At 42.2% G+C, this 14,639-nt stretch overlaps 2 protein-coding genes across 5 annotated transcripts; one reads left to right on the top strand and one right to left on the bottom strand.

Moving 5' to 3' along the window:
* Nucleotides 1-1,957: 1,957 nt before the first annotated feature.
* kif3b (kinesin family member 3B) lies at nt 1,958-7,792 on the bottom strand. 2 transcript variants are annotated; one of them, XM_058050711.2, is made up of 9 exons: nt 7,628-7,792; nt 5,536-7,032; nt 5,353-5,454; nt 4,972-5,094; nt 3,983-4,101; nt 3,587-3,703; nt 3,243-3,348; nt 2,405-2,610; nt 1,958-2,315 (listed from the first exon to the last, which is right to left on the bottom strand). In XM_058050711.2, the coding sequence occupies exons 2-9, from the start codon at nt 6,931-6,933 to the stop codon at nt 2,210-2,212; spliced, it is 2,277 nt and encodes a 758-aa protein (XP_057906694.2). In that variant the 5' UTR covers nt 6,934-7,032; nt 7,628-7,792; the 3' UTR covers nt 1,958-2,209. The 2 variants fall into 2 exon arrangements, with proteins under 2 accessions (XP_057906694.2, XP_057906693.2); XM_058050710.2 differs by having other exon boundaries at nt 5,536-7,035; nt 7,628-7,758.
* Nucleotides 7,793-8,627: 835 nt separating this feature from the next.
* On the top strand, nt 8,628-14,549 carry LOC131104206 (kinesin-like protein KIF3B). 3 transcript variants are annotated; one of them, XM_058051145.2, is made up of 9 exons: nt 8,628-8,867; nt 9,367-10,808; nt 10,977-11,078; nt 11,283-11,405; nt 11,499-11,617; nt 12,121-12,237; nt 12,433-12,538; nt 12,651-12,856; nt 12,982-14,549. In XM_058051145.2, the coding sequence occupies exons 2-9, from the start codon at nt 9,429-9,431 to the stop codon at nt 13,079-13,081; spliced, it is 2,253 nt and encodes a 750-aa protein (XP_057907128.2). In that variant the 5' UTR covers nt 8,628-8,867; nt 9,367-9,428; the 3' UTR covers nt 13,082-14,549. The 3 variants fall into 3 exon arrangements, 2 of the variants coding, with proteins under 2 accessions (XP_057907128.2, XP_057907127.2); XM_058051144.2 differs by having other exon boundaries at nt 8,628-8,973; XR_009119746.2 differs by lacking the exon at nt 12,433-12,538 and having other exon boundaries at nt 8,628-8,973.
* Nucleotides 14,550-14,639: the final 90 nt, after the last annotated feature.

The raw sequence follows: 14,639 nt of genomic DNA, 5'->3' as shown, positions 1-14,639 counted from the left end.
CATATTTGAATGTATGCTCGTTACTTTGACATGCAAACGATGTTGCAGACAAAGTACACACCTCCATGGCCGCTTTCAGCGTGATTAACTTTGTAGGTGTTGATTTTGCCTCCATGCTCTCCATCTAAGTCTAATTCAATGATCTTTGTAATGTTCTGGACAGGGCTCCACATTAGAGTGGTTTTGGTGTCCTGTGGACCTGTACATTATTTAGGTAGGTCGGGCTTTTAGCTCTTATACCTGATTGGTGTATGTTCTGTACGCATTAAGAACATTATAACATACAATATGGTGTGTGTGCATATACTATATATATATATATATGTATCTTTATTATATAACATACAGTGAAGAAAATAAGTATTTGAACACCCTGCTATTTTGCTATTTCTCCCACTTAGAAATCATGGAGGGGTCTGAAATTTTCATCGTAGGTGCATGTCCACTGTGAGAGAGATAAACTAAAAAGAAAAATCCAGAAATCACAATGCATGATTTTTTAACAATTTATTTGTGTGATACAGCTGCAAATAAGTATTTGAACACCTGAGAAAATGAAGGTTAATATTTGGTACAGTAGCCTTTGTTTGCTATTACAGAGGTCAAACGTTTCCTGTAGTTTTTCACCAGGTTTGCACACACTGCAGGAGGGATCTTGGCCCACTCCTCCACACAGATCTTCTCTAGATCAGTCAGGTTTCTGGGCTGTCGCTGAGAAACACGGAGTTTGAGCTCCCTCCAAAGATTTTCGATTGGGTTCAGGTCTGGAGACTGGCTGGGCCATGCTAGAACCTTGATATGCTTCTTACGGAGCCACTCCTTGGTTTTCCTGGCTGTGTGCTTCGGGTCGTTGTCGTGTTGGAAGACCCAGCCACGACCCATCTTCAATGCTCTGACAGAGGGAAGGAGGTTGTTCCCCAAAATCTCACAATACACGGCCCCAGTCATCCTCTCTTTAATGCAGTGCACTCGTCCTGTCCCATGTGCAGAAAAACACCCCCAAAGCATGATGCTACCACCCCCATGCTTCACAGTAGGGATGGTGTTCTTCGGATTGTACTCTTCATTCTTCTTCCTCCAAACACGCTTATTGGAATTATGACCAAAAAGTTCTATTTTGGTCTCATCTGACCATAAAACTTTCTCCCATGACTCCTCTGTATCATCCAAATGGTCATATGCAAACTTAAGACGGGCCTTGACATGTGCTGGTTTAAGCAGGGGAACCTTTCGTGCCATGCATGATTTCACATCATGACGTCTTAGTGTATTACCTACAGTAACCTTGGAAACGGTGGTCCCAGCTCTTTTCAGGTCATTGACCAAGTCCTGTCGTGTAGTTCTGGGCTGATTCCTCACCTTTCTTAGAATCATTGAGACCCCACGAGGTGATATCTTGCATGGGGCTCCACTCCGATTGAGATTGACCGTCATGTTTAGCTTCTTCCATTTTCTAATGATAGCTCCAACAGTGGACCTTTTTTCACCAAGCTGCTTGGTAATTGCTCCGTAGCCCTTTCCAGCCTTGTGGAGGTGTACAATTTTGTCTCTGGTGTCTTTGGACAGCTCTTTGGTCTTCGCCATGTTACAAGTTAAAGTCTTACTGATTGTATGGGGTGGACAGGTGTCTTTATGCAGCTAACGACCTCAAACAGGTGCATCTGATTCAGGATGATACATGGAGTGCAGGTGGACTTCTAATGGGCAGACTAACAGGTCTTTCAGGGTCAGAATTCTAGATGATACACAGGTGTTCAAATACTTATTTGCAGCTGTATCACACAAATAAATTGTTAAAAAATCATGCATTGTGATTTCTGGATTTTTCTTTTTAGTTTATCTCTCTCACAGTGGACATGCACCTACGATGAAAATTTCAGACCCCTCCATGATTTCTAAGTGGGAGAAATAGCAAAATAGCAGGGTGTTCAAATACTTATTTTCTTCACTGTAATGTCAGCCAAATTCAAAAGAATGAGTGCTAAGTGACATGAGTCATGATAAAGGTGCCTGAAGTATACTCTTAAGAAAGCACCTGACAGTAGCAAATAGTGCGAATTAAAATAATTCATTGTATTTCTACAAAGCAGCATTAAGCCTTACAATTTATTTTGCCTTTTGCAGATCTTGTGAAGTCTTGGGCAAAATAAGAGTAGAACTCCAGCTTGGGAAGGTGCACAGGGACGATGTTGTTGGCAGATTGCAGCTTTCACTTGGGCACCAGCCCGCGGGATTGTGGGTACATAGGGGTTGCTGGATTGTGAGCACTGAATGAAGACGTCCAAGTGTTTGATTGCTTGCTTGTTCTTGGTCGCCTGAATGATCAACACACATACAAAACAATTAAAATGCAACGCAGTGGACTGAAGCGGAGCAAAAGAGGGCTCTTGTTTGTTTCACTTACCCAGACTTTGGTTTCCTGAGGCTGCCGCTGGCACTGGCTAGAGGTGCAAAGCTGCCATTAAATCCTGACGCATCTACTTGAAGATCATCCTCATTCTTTAGTGCATCCTCCAGAGCTGCTGCTACCTTTGGGGCGATAACCGGCCGCTGATAGTCTTTGGTGGTCCGAGACGGCATTTCCATACCAAGAAGCAGGATGTTCTCAGCCTGGTGGGCGTGACAAAGACCAGCCAGGTAGTATAAATGTTTTGTGCAAAAACATCCTTATTCCATTACAGTTTTTGAATTGCAATTTTCGTTAAAATCCAAAGAGGGCGGCACGGCGGTCGAGTGGTTAGCACGCAGACCTCACAGCTAGGACACCAGGGTTCAATTCCACCCTCGGCCATCCCTGTGTGGAGTTTGCATGTTCTCCCCGTGCATGCGTGGGTTTTCTCCGGGTACTCCGGTTTCCTCCCACATTCCAAAAAACATGCTAGGTTAATTGGCGACTCCAAATTGTCCATAGGTATGAATGTGAGTGTGAATGGTTGTTTGTCTATATGTGCCCTGTGATTGGCTGGCGACCAGTCCAGAGTGTACCCCGCCTCTCGCCCCAAGACAGCTGGGATAGGCTCCAGCACCCCCGCGACCCTTGTGAGGAAAAAGTGGTAGAACATGAATGAATGAATTAAAATCCAACGAATGAATAGATAACTTCTACTGCCTCAAGCATCTTCAATCTCATCCCATCCGCTCATAAAGCATAAAAATACTATTCATACTTGAAATTTTACTTGTGATTTTACTTTACTTTTGTTTTAATAAACAAAAGAGCATGAAGAAAAAGTACAACTTACTTTGTATCTCATGTCAGGACTATCTTTCATGGCCGTGCGGGCATGGTTGCTGAGAGGCCTTCTGAATCCGATGGCAGACTGAGGCCTGCTCATCATTTGATGATCACTGAGCACAAAAAACATACACAATGTGAGATTATGTATTGCGCAGGGCAAATGGGCTGTTCTACATGTTTAATCTTTTTTTGTACAATCTTTTCTTTTACACCGCTAATGGGAACATATGCTAGCCGGTGGTGGTGTTCTTATATTTTTGCGTAGTCTAAAAATAAAAAGGAAAAAGAAATGTAGTGCCACTTGCATACAGTCCTGTTAGAAGTGTATTCACACAGTGCGACACTTACTCCTCTATGTGTGTGATGGGCCTCATTTTCCAATATTCATCCTCCTCGTCGAAATAAGCTCTGTTGACTATTTTGCTCTTCTCTTCCGAAGGAATGAAATTCTCAATAATGAGATGCCTACAAGACAAAGGTTAGACACGGACACTGTCAGCATGTGCGTTACAAAAGGAGCACCAGGAAACAAGGGCCAAATATGGATAGCATTTTTTCTAATAAGTGTGTACATTCGTGTTAGAAAACAATACAAAAACATGCTGTTTGTAGCAGCACACAGTGTGAGCCAATAGTTCATTTACCAAAGATTTCATAATAATGACTAATGAACTTGATTGAGCAGATAGGAAACAGCATGCAGTCATTGTTTGGGGTCGGTGGCGTGATGTGCAAGATGCATACTTTAGCTTAAGGTCTCTGGTGAGCTCATTCTGGGTCTGTTCCAGCTCCTGGCGCTCATTGATGTGCGCTTCCTGGATGTCATGAATTTCAGCCTTCACTGCCTGCAGTTTGGCAAACAACTAGAGAAGAGAAACATAAGGGGAGAAGGGAATGAGGCTGCTTGTTTAAGAGTGCATACAAAAAAAACTAATAAAAACTCAAATGTTATGGCCAATTAAATTGAATAGGAAATTTAATGACATATAATCATGTTACGGTTAACGTGACTGCAAAAACGATGATGTCACCCATTATGAGCCAATGAAATTGTTTACTGCTCCATCCTTCCATTTCATATGCCGCTAGTCTTCAAATGGAACCACGGCTCAGAAGTAAGAATTTGATTAGAAAAGCCAACATTTAAAAGTGCAAGACGGACCAAAATGTGTTCATTGACTGAAAACAGGAAAAAGCAACAAAATGGAGAGTTGTGAAGCACACAAGCATATTCAAAAGTCAGCTTGCATGTTGAGTAAATGTCTACATGTTGGCTGGTCTAATAATAATAATCATGAATGCATTGATTTGAGGAAAGAGCTGAATGTCAATATCGGTATTAGCTTATATTGGTATTGGTAATAAAGTACAGGACAATATCGGTACATTGTATATGAGTAGGGCGGCACGGCGGTCGAGTGGTTAGCGTGCAGACCTCACAGCTAGGAGACCAGGGTTCAATTCCACCCTCGGCCATCTCTGTGTGGAGTTTGCATGTTCTCTCCGTGCATGTGTGGGTTTTCTCCGGCTACTCCGGTTTCCTCCCACATTCCAAAAACATGCTAGGTTAATTGGCGACTCCAAATTGTCCATAGGTATGAATGTGAGTGTGAATGGTTGTTTGCCCGAAGACAGCTGGAATAAGCTCAAGCACCCCCCGCAACCCTCGTGAGGAAAAGCGGTAGAAAATGAATGAATTAATTAATGTATATGAGTCGCTCTCTTGTCGCTACCTTTTTCAATTTCTTGGTTTTAATGTCTACTTCCTGTTGTAGAGAACTGTAGGTCTCCTTCAGCTCCAGGGTCTCTTCATCACGACACTCCATTTGCTGTTGCATCTCTCGCTCTCTCCTTTTCTAGAAACACAAAAACATCAGGACCAAATGTAGACATCTTGGATTTTAAGACGGCAGTGGATCACATGATGCAGTGAATGATTACAGCACTCAAATGATCAGGAGTCATGAGATGTTTTGTGATATTCAAGGTCATAAATATAAAAATGTCCAATAGGTTTCTCATGAAATCTAAGCTTTATGGAGACAGGCACTGTGAAAGGAACCCCTGAGTTATAAACGGATTATTAGCCCATTAACAGTACAGAGATTTAGTACCTGTTCAGCAATTTCATGCCTTTTCTGCTCCAGCATCTTCTGCTGCTCGTTGGTATGATCCACAATGTTCTTCCCCCCAACTAGAAGTTTACTCTCCATTGCCTGGAAAGAGATGAAACAGAAGATACAGCTTAGTTAAAGCCCTCACGTACTGTATGCGCTGTGATTCGCTCTGCCGCTCACCTTAACTTTGGCTGCCAACATTTCTCCAGCCTCCTGCTCCTTCTTCAGGTCTTCCATTTTCCTCTCCTTCTCCTGAAGGAGTTGAGCTTTCTCATCAGCCACCAGGCTGTGGTCCTCCATGATAGCTCTCCTCTCTCTCTCTAGCTTCTCTTGCTGCTCCCTCCAATAATCAACTCTGTTGTCGCCGTCTTCATCGTCCTCGCTCCCGTCATCCCAACCATCCCCATTGCTACAATCCCCGGCCCTCCTCCTTTGCCTCCTCTTATTTTTCTTTCCTGTACGCTTCTCCAGCTGCGCCTTCAGCTTGGCAATCTCCTCCTGAAACTTCCTGAGTAGAGCATCCTTGGGGTCCTCATTCACACGAGGCTTATTTTTTATGTTCTTCGCTCTGTTGGAGTATCGCAGCGTCGTTAAAGTCTCTTCGACATTGTAAGATGCCGGGCCAATGTTAGCCACCATGACAGTGCGGGCATTGCCCCCAAGAGAGTCCTGTAAAAGGCGTGTCAGTTTCGAATCTCTGTAAGGGATATGACTGCTCCTGCCATCCACCAGAGCGGATATGACATTCCCCAACGCAGAAAGTGACAGATTGATTTTAGTCGCTTCTTTCAGTCTCTCGCCCTGAGCTCCCGTCTTGGTTTGCCTTTCACTGCCAGCTAGATCCACCAGATTGAGTTTGCCAACTCGGATATGGTTCTCGCCATCCACCCCGAGTTCGCTGCATTCTACAGTGATTACAAAGATAGCATGAGAGCGAGAGCTGTGTTCATTCATGTTGGTGGCGCCCACTGAACGATTCTGATTGCCCACATTCATAACATTTTCAATTTCCCGCACACTCTTGGTGACAAATGATGACAGGTCCTTAACATAAACACCCGTGTCCGGCCTCTCTCTCAGCTCAAGACGACGCAATTGGTCCTTAGAGAGTAAATCTCTGATCTCCTCCTGATAAATTTCTAAATAAGACGCTCGGACTAGGTACTGCTGATTCTGAGACCTTGAAATATGAGTGAAGATGTGGTCAAAAGAGTTGGGGATAACGCCTCTCCTCTCTGGGTCATTCTTTACACCCTCCATGGTGTATGTTTTCCCTGTGCCTGTTTGTCCATATGCAAAGATGGTTCCGTTAAATCCTTGAAGAACTGAATCCACAAGTGGCCTAAAGGTTTCATCGTATAGATCTATTTGCTTTGAGTTCCAGTCATACACCGAATCAAATGTGAAAACTTTGGGGAGTTCACCAGCAGAAGCTTCCCTAGGGTTCCTGACAATAATTTGTCCAAATTTGACATCAACAGACACCACACACTCGAATGCGGCTGCCCGTTCCTTCTCATTCATAGGACGACAACGGACCACTACTTTCACTGACTCGGAGCTCTTGCTTTTGGACATGTTGTGGACCGGAGGCTTACACACATACAGTTTGACAAGAGGTGCTCTCCAACCGGGGATTCAAGGAAAACCTACAAACAGAACCACCCACATCAGAACCTGCTGGAGAAAAAAAACAATTAATTAAGAACCAATACAATTAACATACAAGTGCATCACCCATAATAGAAGACAATAAATGGTTCATTTTGTTTCTGGTTTGATTTCCCAGGTTGTTGCATGTAGAATCATTTCTAGTGCCATAGAAGACCATCGCAGCATACAGTAACCATTGATGATGGTTAAAGTTAGGTTGTAAAGTCAATAGCATTGATAGTTAAACTACAATCAGCCTCTAAAACACCGACCACTTGCTAGCTACAGTAATCCCTTAATGTTGGACCTGCGGGTTAAGAAGTCGTCGGCGTTAAGATAACCAGCATTCACAGCACGTTATTAAATGTTACTTTGATTGTATCGATTTGTGGTTGGCAACATTGCATCAATATTCCCGGATGACTGAAATAATCTAAATCCCACAACGAGACCACAACATTGAACAATCAACAGCAAACACACTGGTAACCAAGGCTACAAGTATTATAGCATATTCTACCTGGCTAACCTTAGTTACGAGGCTTCAAATGAAATCACGATAGCACCAAACACCTTTTTAAAATGTACAGTGCGTATGTCAAATGTGTTACATACGTACCTATTCATAAGACATCCAGCAAACTGGATAAAATGTAGCGTCGAACATTAGCTAATCCGACACTCAGCTAACCACTGGCTCATCGCTACAACGGTGCGGCTCCGGGACTGAGTTGCCAGATTGTATATTTACATCCCCCATCTGAAGAAAGGGAACATTGTCAACTGTAGGTGAATTATACAGTTGTAATCGGGGAACTTTGTTCCACGTTTGCATCCAGATGCAAATCAGCATTATTGATAAAAATGTCGTAAATTCGTATTTCCGAGGAAAATATTAATCCATATTAATAACAAAGTTGTTTTTCTCTATTTGGCAACTAGGTATGAGCAGACTGTCAGCTGGTTTTGTCTGCGTCCGGGAAACGAAAAAAAAAGGCCAACAGTCTCAGACTCCTGTTACTTAAAATACCAATGTTATGCACTGAACATCACAACAGAGGCATGGAGACAAAAATACACATGAAAATCGAATTCAAATTCCACAGAGGAACTGTGATGTATTTTTTATGATGTTACCTACAGATGTCACACTGTACAGACATTGTTCTCTATTTGGACTTTGTTTCTTTTGGCTTTTTCCTGATTACGGAGTCGCCACATATGATACTTAAATCACAACTGATTACAAATACACGAAATTGCACAAAAAATCACCCAAGCATGTGCAAAATGTGTCATTTTCTAAAACATCCACACATCCATCCTTTTGCTATATTGCTTGTCCTCATTCAGGTCCTAGCTGAGCAGGAGTCTACCCCAGCGGACATCTTCTGCGTTAGGCGTGGGGTACACCCTGTAGTGATCACCGCTAAATCAAAAGACACCAACCTAAAATCGGCTTTTAATGAAAGTAATAAGAATTGGCAGCGGCAATAGCAACCCAAGACTGTTTTGGATTGATACCAAAATCAGCAGTATCACCCAATCAGTGCGTTCAATATCGGTGTGGGCGGGACTCGAACCGGAAGTGAATTACGACCCATACAATATTTTCTGAACTATTGTATTTAGCGCCGGGCTCTTATGTCAGCATCGATGAGTAACTTAACCAAACATTGAGGAATGACGTTTTGTTACAATGAAAGACAGACGTCAGAAACACCCACGTTAACATTTTAAACGGTCTTTTAATTTGGACTAATGAATGCAGCCGAACAACATATCACACAAGGCAATGGGGTCACGTGGGTGACTGGCTCTACTACGTAGACAGTGTTTGGTTTTTCGCCGGGTGAAATGTAAGTTTCAAGTTTTGTGATCATGAATTTTGGCACGACGTCGAGTAAACAAGTGTACCAAAAATTTGACACGACGTCGAGTAAACAAGTGTACCGAAAATGGCAGGTAAGCACAAGCCAATGTTAGTTAACTAGCATAATTCATAGCATACAGTACGTGGTTACAGGTTACATTGCTATTGTTAACTAGAAAAGCATCCGACAATGCTGACATAGAAAGCTACATGCACATTTCCCTCAACTTTTTTTTTACTGAATAATTAAATTTAATTCGAAACCAACGGTGGAATACTTCTATTTGACACTACGCTGTGTAAATGGGCCAATCTCGCCAAGTGGTGCAAAACAACAAACTTGCATGTATATGAAAAAGTACGTTCAGTGAGGGTAAAAAAAAGTTTTTTAAAAAAAGAGGCGTTACATGTCTTTGGACACACCTGTTAACATGTTATATGACACAGGAAGAAGTTTTATTTATTTTTATTCATTTCTCCAACAGGTTCTGCGCTGTGCATTCAGTTGGTGAAGCATTACTAGAAAGGTCATCCTAGCCTGAACAAAATGTCCAGTAACTGTGAGTCTATAAAGGTTGTGGTCCGTTGTCGTCCTATGAATGAGAAGGAACGGGCAGCCACATTTGAGAGTGTGGTCTCAGTTGATGTGAAGTTGGGACAAATTATTGTCAGGAACCCTAGGGATCCTTCAACCTCAAAAGTTTTCACATTTGATTCAGTGTATGACTGGAAGTCAAAGCAAATTGAGCTTTACAATGAAAGCTTTAGACCCCTTGTGGATTCAGTTCTTCGAGGATTTAACGGAACCATCTTTGCATATGGACAAACAGGCACAGGGAAAACATACACCATGGAGGGTGTAAGAAACAACCCCGAGAGGAGAGGCGTTATCCCCAACTCTTTTGACCACATCTTTGGTCACATTTCAAGATCTCAAAATCAGCAGTACATGGTGAGAGCATCATATCTAGAAATTTATCAAGAGGAAATGAGAGATTTACTCTCTAAGGACCAATCACGTCCTCTCGAGCTGCGAGAAAGGCCGGACACTGGTGTTTACGTTAAAAATCTGTCATCGTTTGTCACTCGAAGTAAAGAGGAGATTGAAAATGTTATGAATGTGGGCAATCAGAATCGTTCAGTGGGCGCCACCAACATGAATGAACACAGCTCTCGCTCTCATGCTATCTTTGTAATCACTGTAGAATGCAGCGAACAGAAGGTGGATGGCGAGAACCATATCCGAGTTGGCAAACTCAATCTGGTGGATCTAGCTGGCAGTGAAAGGCAAACCAAGACGGGAGCTCAGGGCGAGAGACTGAAAGAAGCGACTAAAATCAATCTGTCACTTTCTGCGTTGGGGAATGTTATATCGGCTCTGGTGGATGGCAGGAGCAGTCATATCCCTTACAGAGATTCGAAACTGACACGCCTTTTACAGGACTCTCTTGGGGGCAATGCCCGCACTGTCATGGTGGCCAACATTGGCCCGGCATCTTACAATGTCGAAGAGACTTTAACGACGCTGCAGTATTCCAACCGAGCTAAGAACATCCAGAATACACCGTGCGTCAATGAGGACCCCAAAGATGCCCAGCTTAGGCGGTTTCAGGAGGAGATTGCCAGGCTGAAGGAACAGCTGGAGAAGCGTTTAGGAAAGAAAAACAAAAGGAGGGAAAGAAGGAGAGCCGGGGATTGTAGCAAAGATGATGGTCAGGAAGAAGAAAGTGATGATGAAGGTGAGGACAACAAAGACAATTATTGGAGGGAGCAGACGGAGAAATTGGAAAGAGAGAGGAGAGCCATCATGGAGGATCACAGCCTGGTGGCCGAGGAAAAAGCTCAACTTCTTCTCGAGAAGGAGAGGAAAATGGGAGACCTGAGGAAGGAGCAGAAAGAGGGAGAGCTACTGGCAGCCAAAATTAAGGTAATCACCACCCCGGCAGTATGATTTATTGTAGTATTACAACACTATGATGTAAAGATACAATGATAATCATTGATAAATAATGTGACAGTAAGAACAAAGCAGACAGTGGTCTCGTATTTTTTTCTATTTCACTGTAGAGATGTACCTCTTATTTCCCCACTGCAGACAATGGAGAGTAAACTTCTAGTTGGGGGGAAGAACATTGTGGATCACACCAACGAGCAGCAGAAGATGCTGGAGCAAAAAAGACAAGAAATTGCTGAGCAGGTACGACTGAGTGGTTAGAAGATTGTAGGTAAAATCCCAAGGTCTTGTGTTAAAGAGGCTTTGCAAGTGTTTGGATGCGGTTGGGTATCTTGTATTGTAGCATCAATTAGTGTATTTCCTGTTTCTATATTGTTGCAAATCACTGACTTGTTTTGCATTTATAGTTCAGTTTGAGGTGATTAAGCAATCACGTTGTCCTTCCAGAAATGTCGAGAGCGAGAGATGCGACAACAGATGGAGTGTCAAGATGAAGAGACTCTAGAACTAAAGGGGACCTACAGTTCACTGCAGCAGGAAGTCGATGTTAAAACCAAGAAAGTCAATAAGGTAATTAAATCATTGTGATGCTAGCACTGGCTGATCTCATAATTTTGGTGAAGTGGAGTTTCTTTGTGTTAATTTTTCTTCTTCGTTTTCTAGTTGTTTGCCAAACTGGAGGCGGTAAAGGCAGAAATCCATGACGTACAAGAGGCACACATCAGTTCACGGCAGGAATTAGAACAGACCCAGAACGAACTCACCAAGGATCTTAAACTCAAGTATGATGCCTGCCTACTAAAGTCAAGTATTTCACCCTAAAAAGACTGATGTGATCACGTTATCGATTGTGTGCATGATTTCATCTGAATATTGTCTGAATATAACACCAATTGACTCACATTTACTTACATTCATTGGTTCATCATACTGATCAATCCATCCATCCATTTACCCATACCGCTCAAGCTGGAGCCTATGACAGCTGGCTTTGGGCAAGAGGCATGGTACACCCTGGACTGGTCGCCAGCCAGTCACAGAGCACATGTAGTCAAACAACCATTCAAACTCAATTTAGAGTCTCCAATGACCCTAACATGCAAATTTTTGGGATGTCAGAGAGATGACCAAACAGCTCGCTCATCATGCTATTATTATTTCATTTTGGAGGTTGGTATGCTGTCATATTTATTTTAATCCAACAGACTCTGTTAAATAAAATAACTCATTGAGGCATGTTGTGCACATTTCACATTCTCACTTTTAGTTGTTGTTCTTTTTTTAGGTCTCTGCTGATTGACAATTTTATTCCGTTGGAAGACAAGAAAAAAATTGTGAACAGGGCTTATTTTGACGAGAAGGATGAATGCTGGAACATGAGGCCCATTACACGTATTGAGACGTAAGTCCAATGTTTTTATGGTACTTGGACTGCCTTACTCGAGGGTACCTTGGCAGTGGTCAGAAAGCAGACAAGAAACTCTTGTAATTTTCAGTTTCTATCCAGCAATACCACAATGGTGCTTCAGCAGATGGAGAAATTAGATTTTCTTTGTCATTCTGAGGCCGTTCTGTGCATATTTTCTCATGTGTTCAGTGATCGTGAGGTGCTGAGCAGGCCTCAGTCAGCTATTGGATTCAGACGGCCTCTCAGTCATCATGCTCGCATGGCCATGATGATTAGTCTTGACATGAGATACAAAGTAAGCTGGATTGATTCAGAATTAGATACCATTGTTTTGCAGGTTAGCTCTGCTCTTATGATGTGAATAGTTTCAGAGTTCAAACTAAATATTTACCTGTTTTGGTTCTCAGGCAGAAAACCTCCTGTTGTTGGACATGGACCTTCCATCTCGGACCACCAAAAACTATCAGCAGCCAGTTATCGCTCCAAAGGTTGTGGCAGCTCTGAAGGATGCTCTTAAGGATGAGGAGGATCTTGAGGTTGATGCGTCAGAATTTAATGATTGCTTTGCACAACTAACCAGTACCAGTGGCAGTCTGAAGAAACAAAAGTCATGGTAAGTTTTAACAAACTGTACTTCACTTAAACACACTTATGTTGAAGTGCAGATGCTGGTTTGGTTTGGCTGTAGTCAAAATATCAGAATTCTTTTAATTGTTTGTCATGGATTTTATCATTCAGTCGGTCAAGAACAGACAAGCAGTCCCGCACCGCTTCATGCAGCCCTCATAATCTTACTTCCCCAATTTACCCACAATCCCGTGGGCTGGTGCCCAAGTGAAAGGTTCTATGAAAGCATATTTTGGGGACTGAAATATGTGCCAGGAGAGACTGAAATTGTATGCACATTAATAATATGTTAATATGTTTTTTTAGAATGTGTAAACATGTTTGAACATTCTCTGTGAATATCTCATGTGTCGAATTACATTGCTAAATGCTGTAACTGCCACATACATTTGAACTATGTATTATAATATAGTAAAATAATTCACTTGTGAATTTTACATGTTTTTTCTTAGATGTATTTGTAATAAAAAAAACTTGGGGCTTAGTGGTTTCCATTCATGTTTTATTTTATTTCGCCACGAGGGGGCAGAGTTGTGTCGTAGAAATGTTACTTGAAACAGGCGCAAGGCTGCCAAAAAACACTTCTATTGGGAGCGGCATATTTTTCTCGTTATAATTTAATTCTTTAATTTGTAAACCAAACAAAAAACCAATCAAACCATTTCTACAAATCCTAAAAATCTACAACTTTCTTTCTCTTTGCCCCTACATGCCATCATCAGTAGATGTTGACGCGTGACAGTTTATCATAAAAGAAATGAACACAATGGATTTAAAACATCTGGGGGTGTAGATGGAGAAACCCAATACCCAAAACACTTCAAACCTTTACAGCCATCTCAGCCCTGAAGCATGAATCACTTTAACATCTTTAACAGCCAACTAATCAGAGCCAATTTGTGTGTGAAACACTCCCAAGATTCTGTTGTGTGATTTTTCTAACCATTTATCTCATTTACAAGACAGGGTGGCTGTTTTATTGTTGCCTCCCTGGCCGATAGGGACTGCCTTGAAGTCTCGGAGAAATTGAATTAAGGGTATTTTTGTTTTGGTGTGTTTATGACTGCATGTACAGCATTGTTTTGTGAAATTTGACAGGATTTGGAGTGAAAGTATGGCCTGTAATGTGTCATTTCCTGTGACTGTTGATATCCTTTTTGCCAGGGTCATAATGTTATGGCGTACCTTGAGAATTGCTTTTGTTTTTATTTTGTTTCCTTTATCGGCACAATCATTCATATAAAAAAAGGCAAATATTAATTTTTTTCTCCTTTGCTCTTCTGTTTTGAATTGTCAGTAGGTTACATGACTGTTCACTGATAACACAAATACTAGTAAGTACCTTTTGAAGGAAATGGGATTATACTGTACTTTCAACAATGACACTGAAGATGTGGTGAGAAGGTATTGCATTGTATTGAGGAACATGCGGGATGGTCCAAAAGAGTGATGTTATTCTCCCTGAAGAAGTCCTTGATGACACCAGTATTGTGAACTGCAGCGTTGTCCTGTTACAAAACCCAGCTGTTACTACACAGATGAGGGCCCTCAGTCATGAGGGATGCCCTGCTGCAACATCTGCACGTAATCAGCTGCCGTTTGACGACCCTGCACCACCTGAAACCCCAGTGTTCCACTGAATGAAAAAGGAACCCACATCACGATGGACCCCTCTCTTCTATGCCGGGTAGAAAACATCTAAGGTGGGATCTCCTTGTCATGCCATCTGGATTGTCAAGGTTTTCCACCTTTCAATGTCCCATGTTTGA

This window comes from Doryrhamphus excisus, linkage group LG15 (genome assembly GCF_037039965.1).
Source record: "Doryrhamphus excisus strain RoL-2023G ecotype Guam linkage group LG15, RoL_Dexc_Guam_v1.1, whole genome shotgun sequence".
NCBI classification, from domain to species: domain Eukaryota; kingdom Metazoa; phylum Chordata; class Actinopteri; order Syngnathiformes; family Syngnathidae; genus Doryrhamphus; species Doryrhamphus excisus.
The sequence above is the reverse complement of the archived record's forward strand: the minus strand, read 5'-3'. Positions and strand labels throughout refer to the sequence as shown.

Coding starts and splice junctions, on each gene's coding strand:
- kif3b (XM_058050711.2), bottom strand. CDS start 6,933: ATGTCCAAAAGCAAGAGCTCCGAGTCAGTGAAAGTAGTGGTCCGTTGT. Junction 4,102..4,971: donor AAACCAAGAAATTGAAAAAG/GTAGCGACAAGA, acceptor TCTCTTCTCTAG/TTGTTTGCCAAACTGCAGGC. Junction 3,704..3,982: donor ACCAGAGACCTTAAGCTAAA/GTATGCATCTTG, acceptor TTTGTCTTGTAG/GCATCTCATTATTGAGAATT.
- LOC131104206 (XM_058051145.2), top strand. CDS start 9,429: ATGTCCAGTAACTGTGAGTCTATAAAGGTTGTGGTCCGTTGTCGTCCT. Junction 11,618..12,120: donor ACCAAGGATCTTAAACTCAA/GTATGATGCCTG, acceptor TTCTTTTTTTAG/GTCTCTGCTGATTGACAATT. Junction 12,539..12,650: donor GTCTTGACATGAGATACAAA/GTAAGCTGGATT, acceptor TTTGGTTCTCAG/GCAGAAAACCTCCTGTTGTT.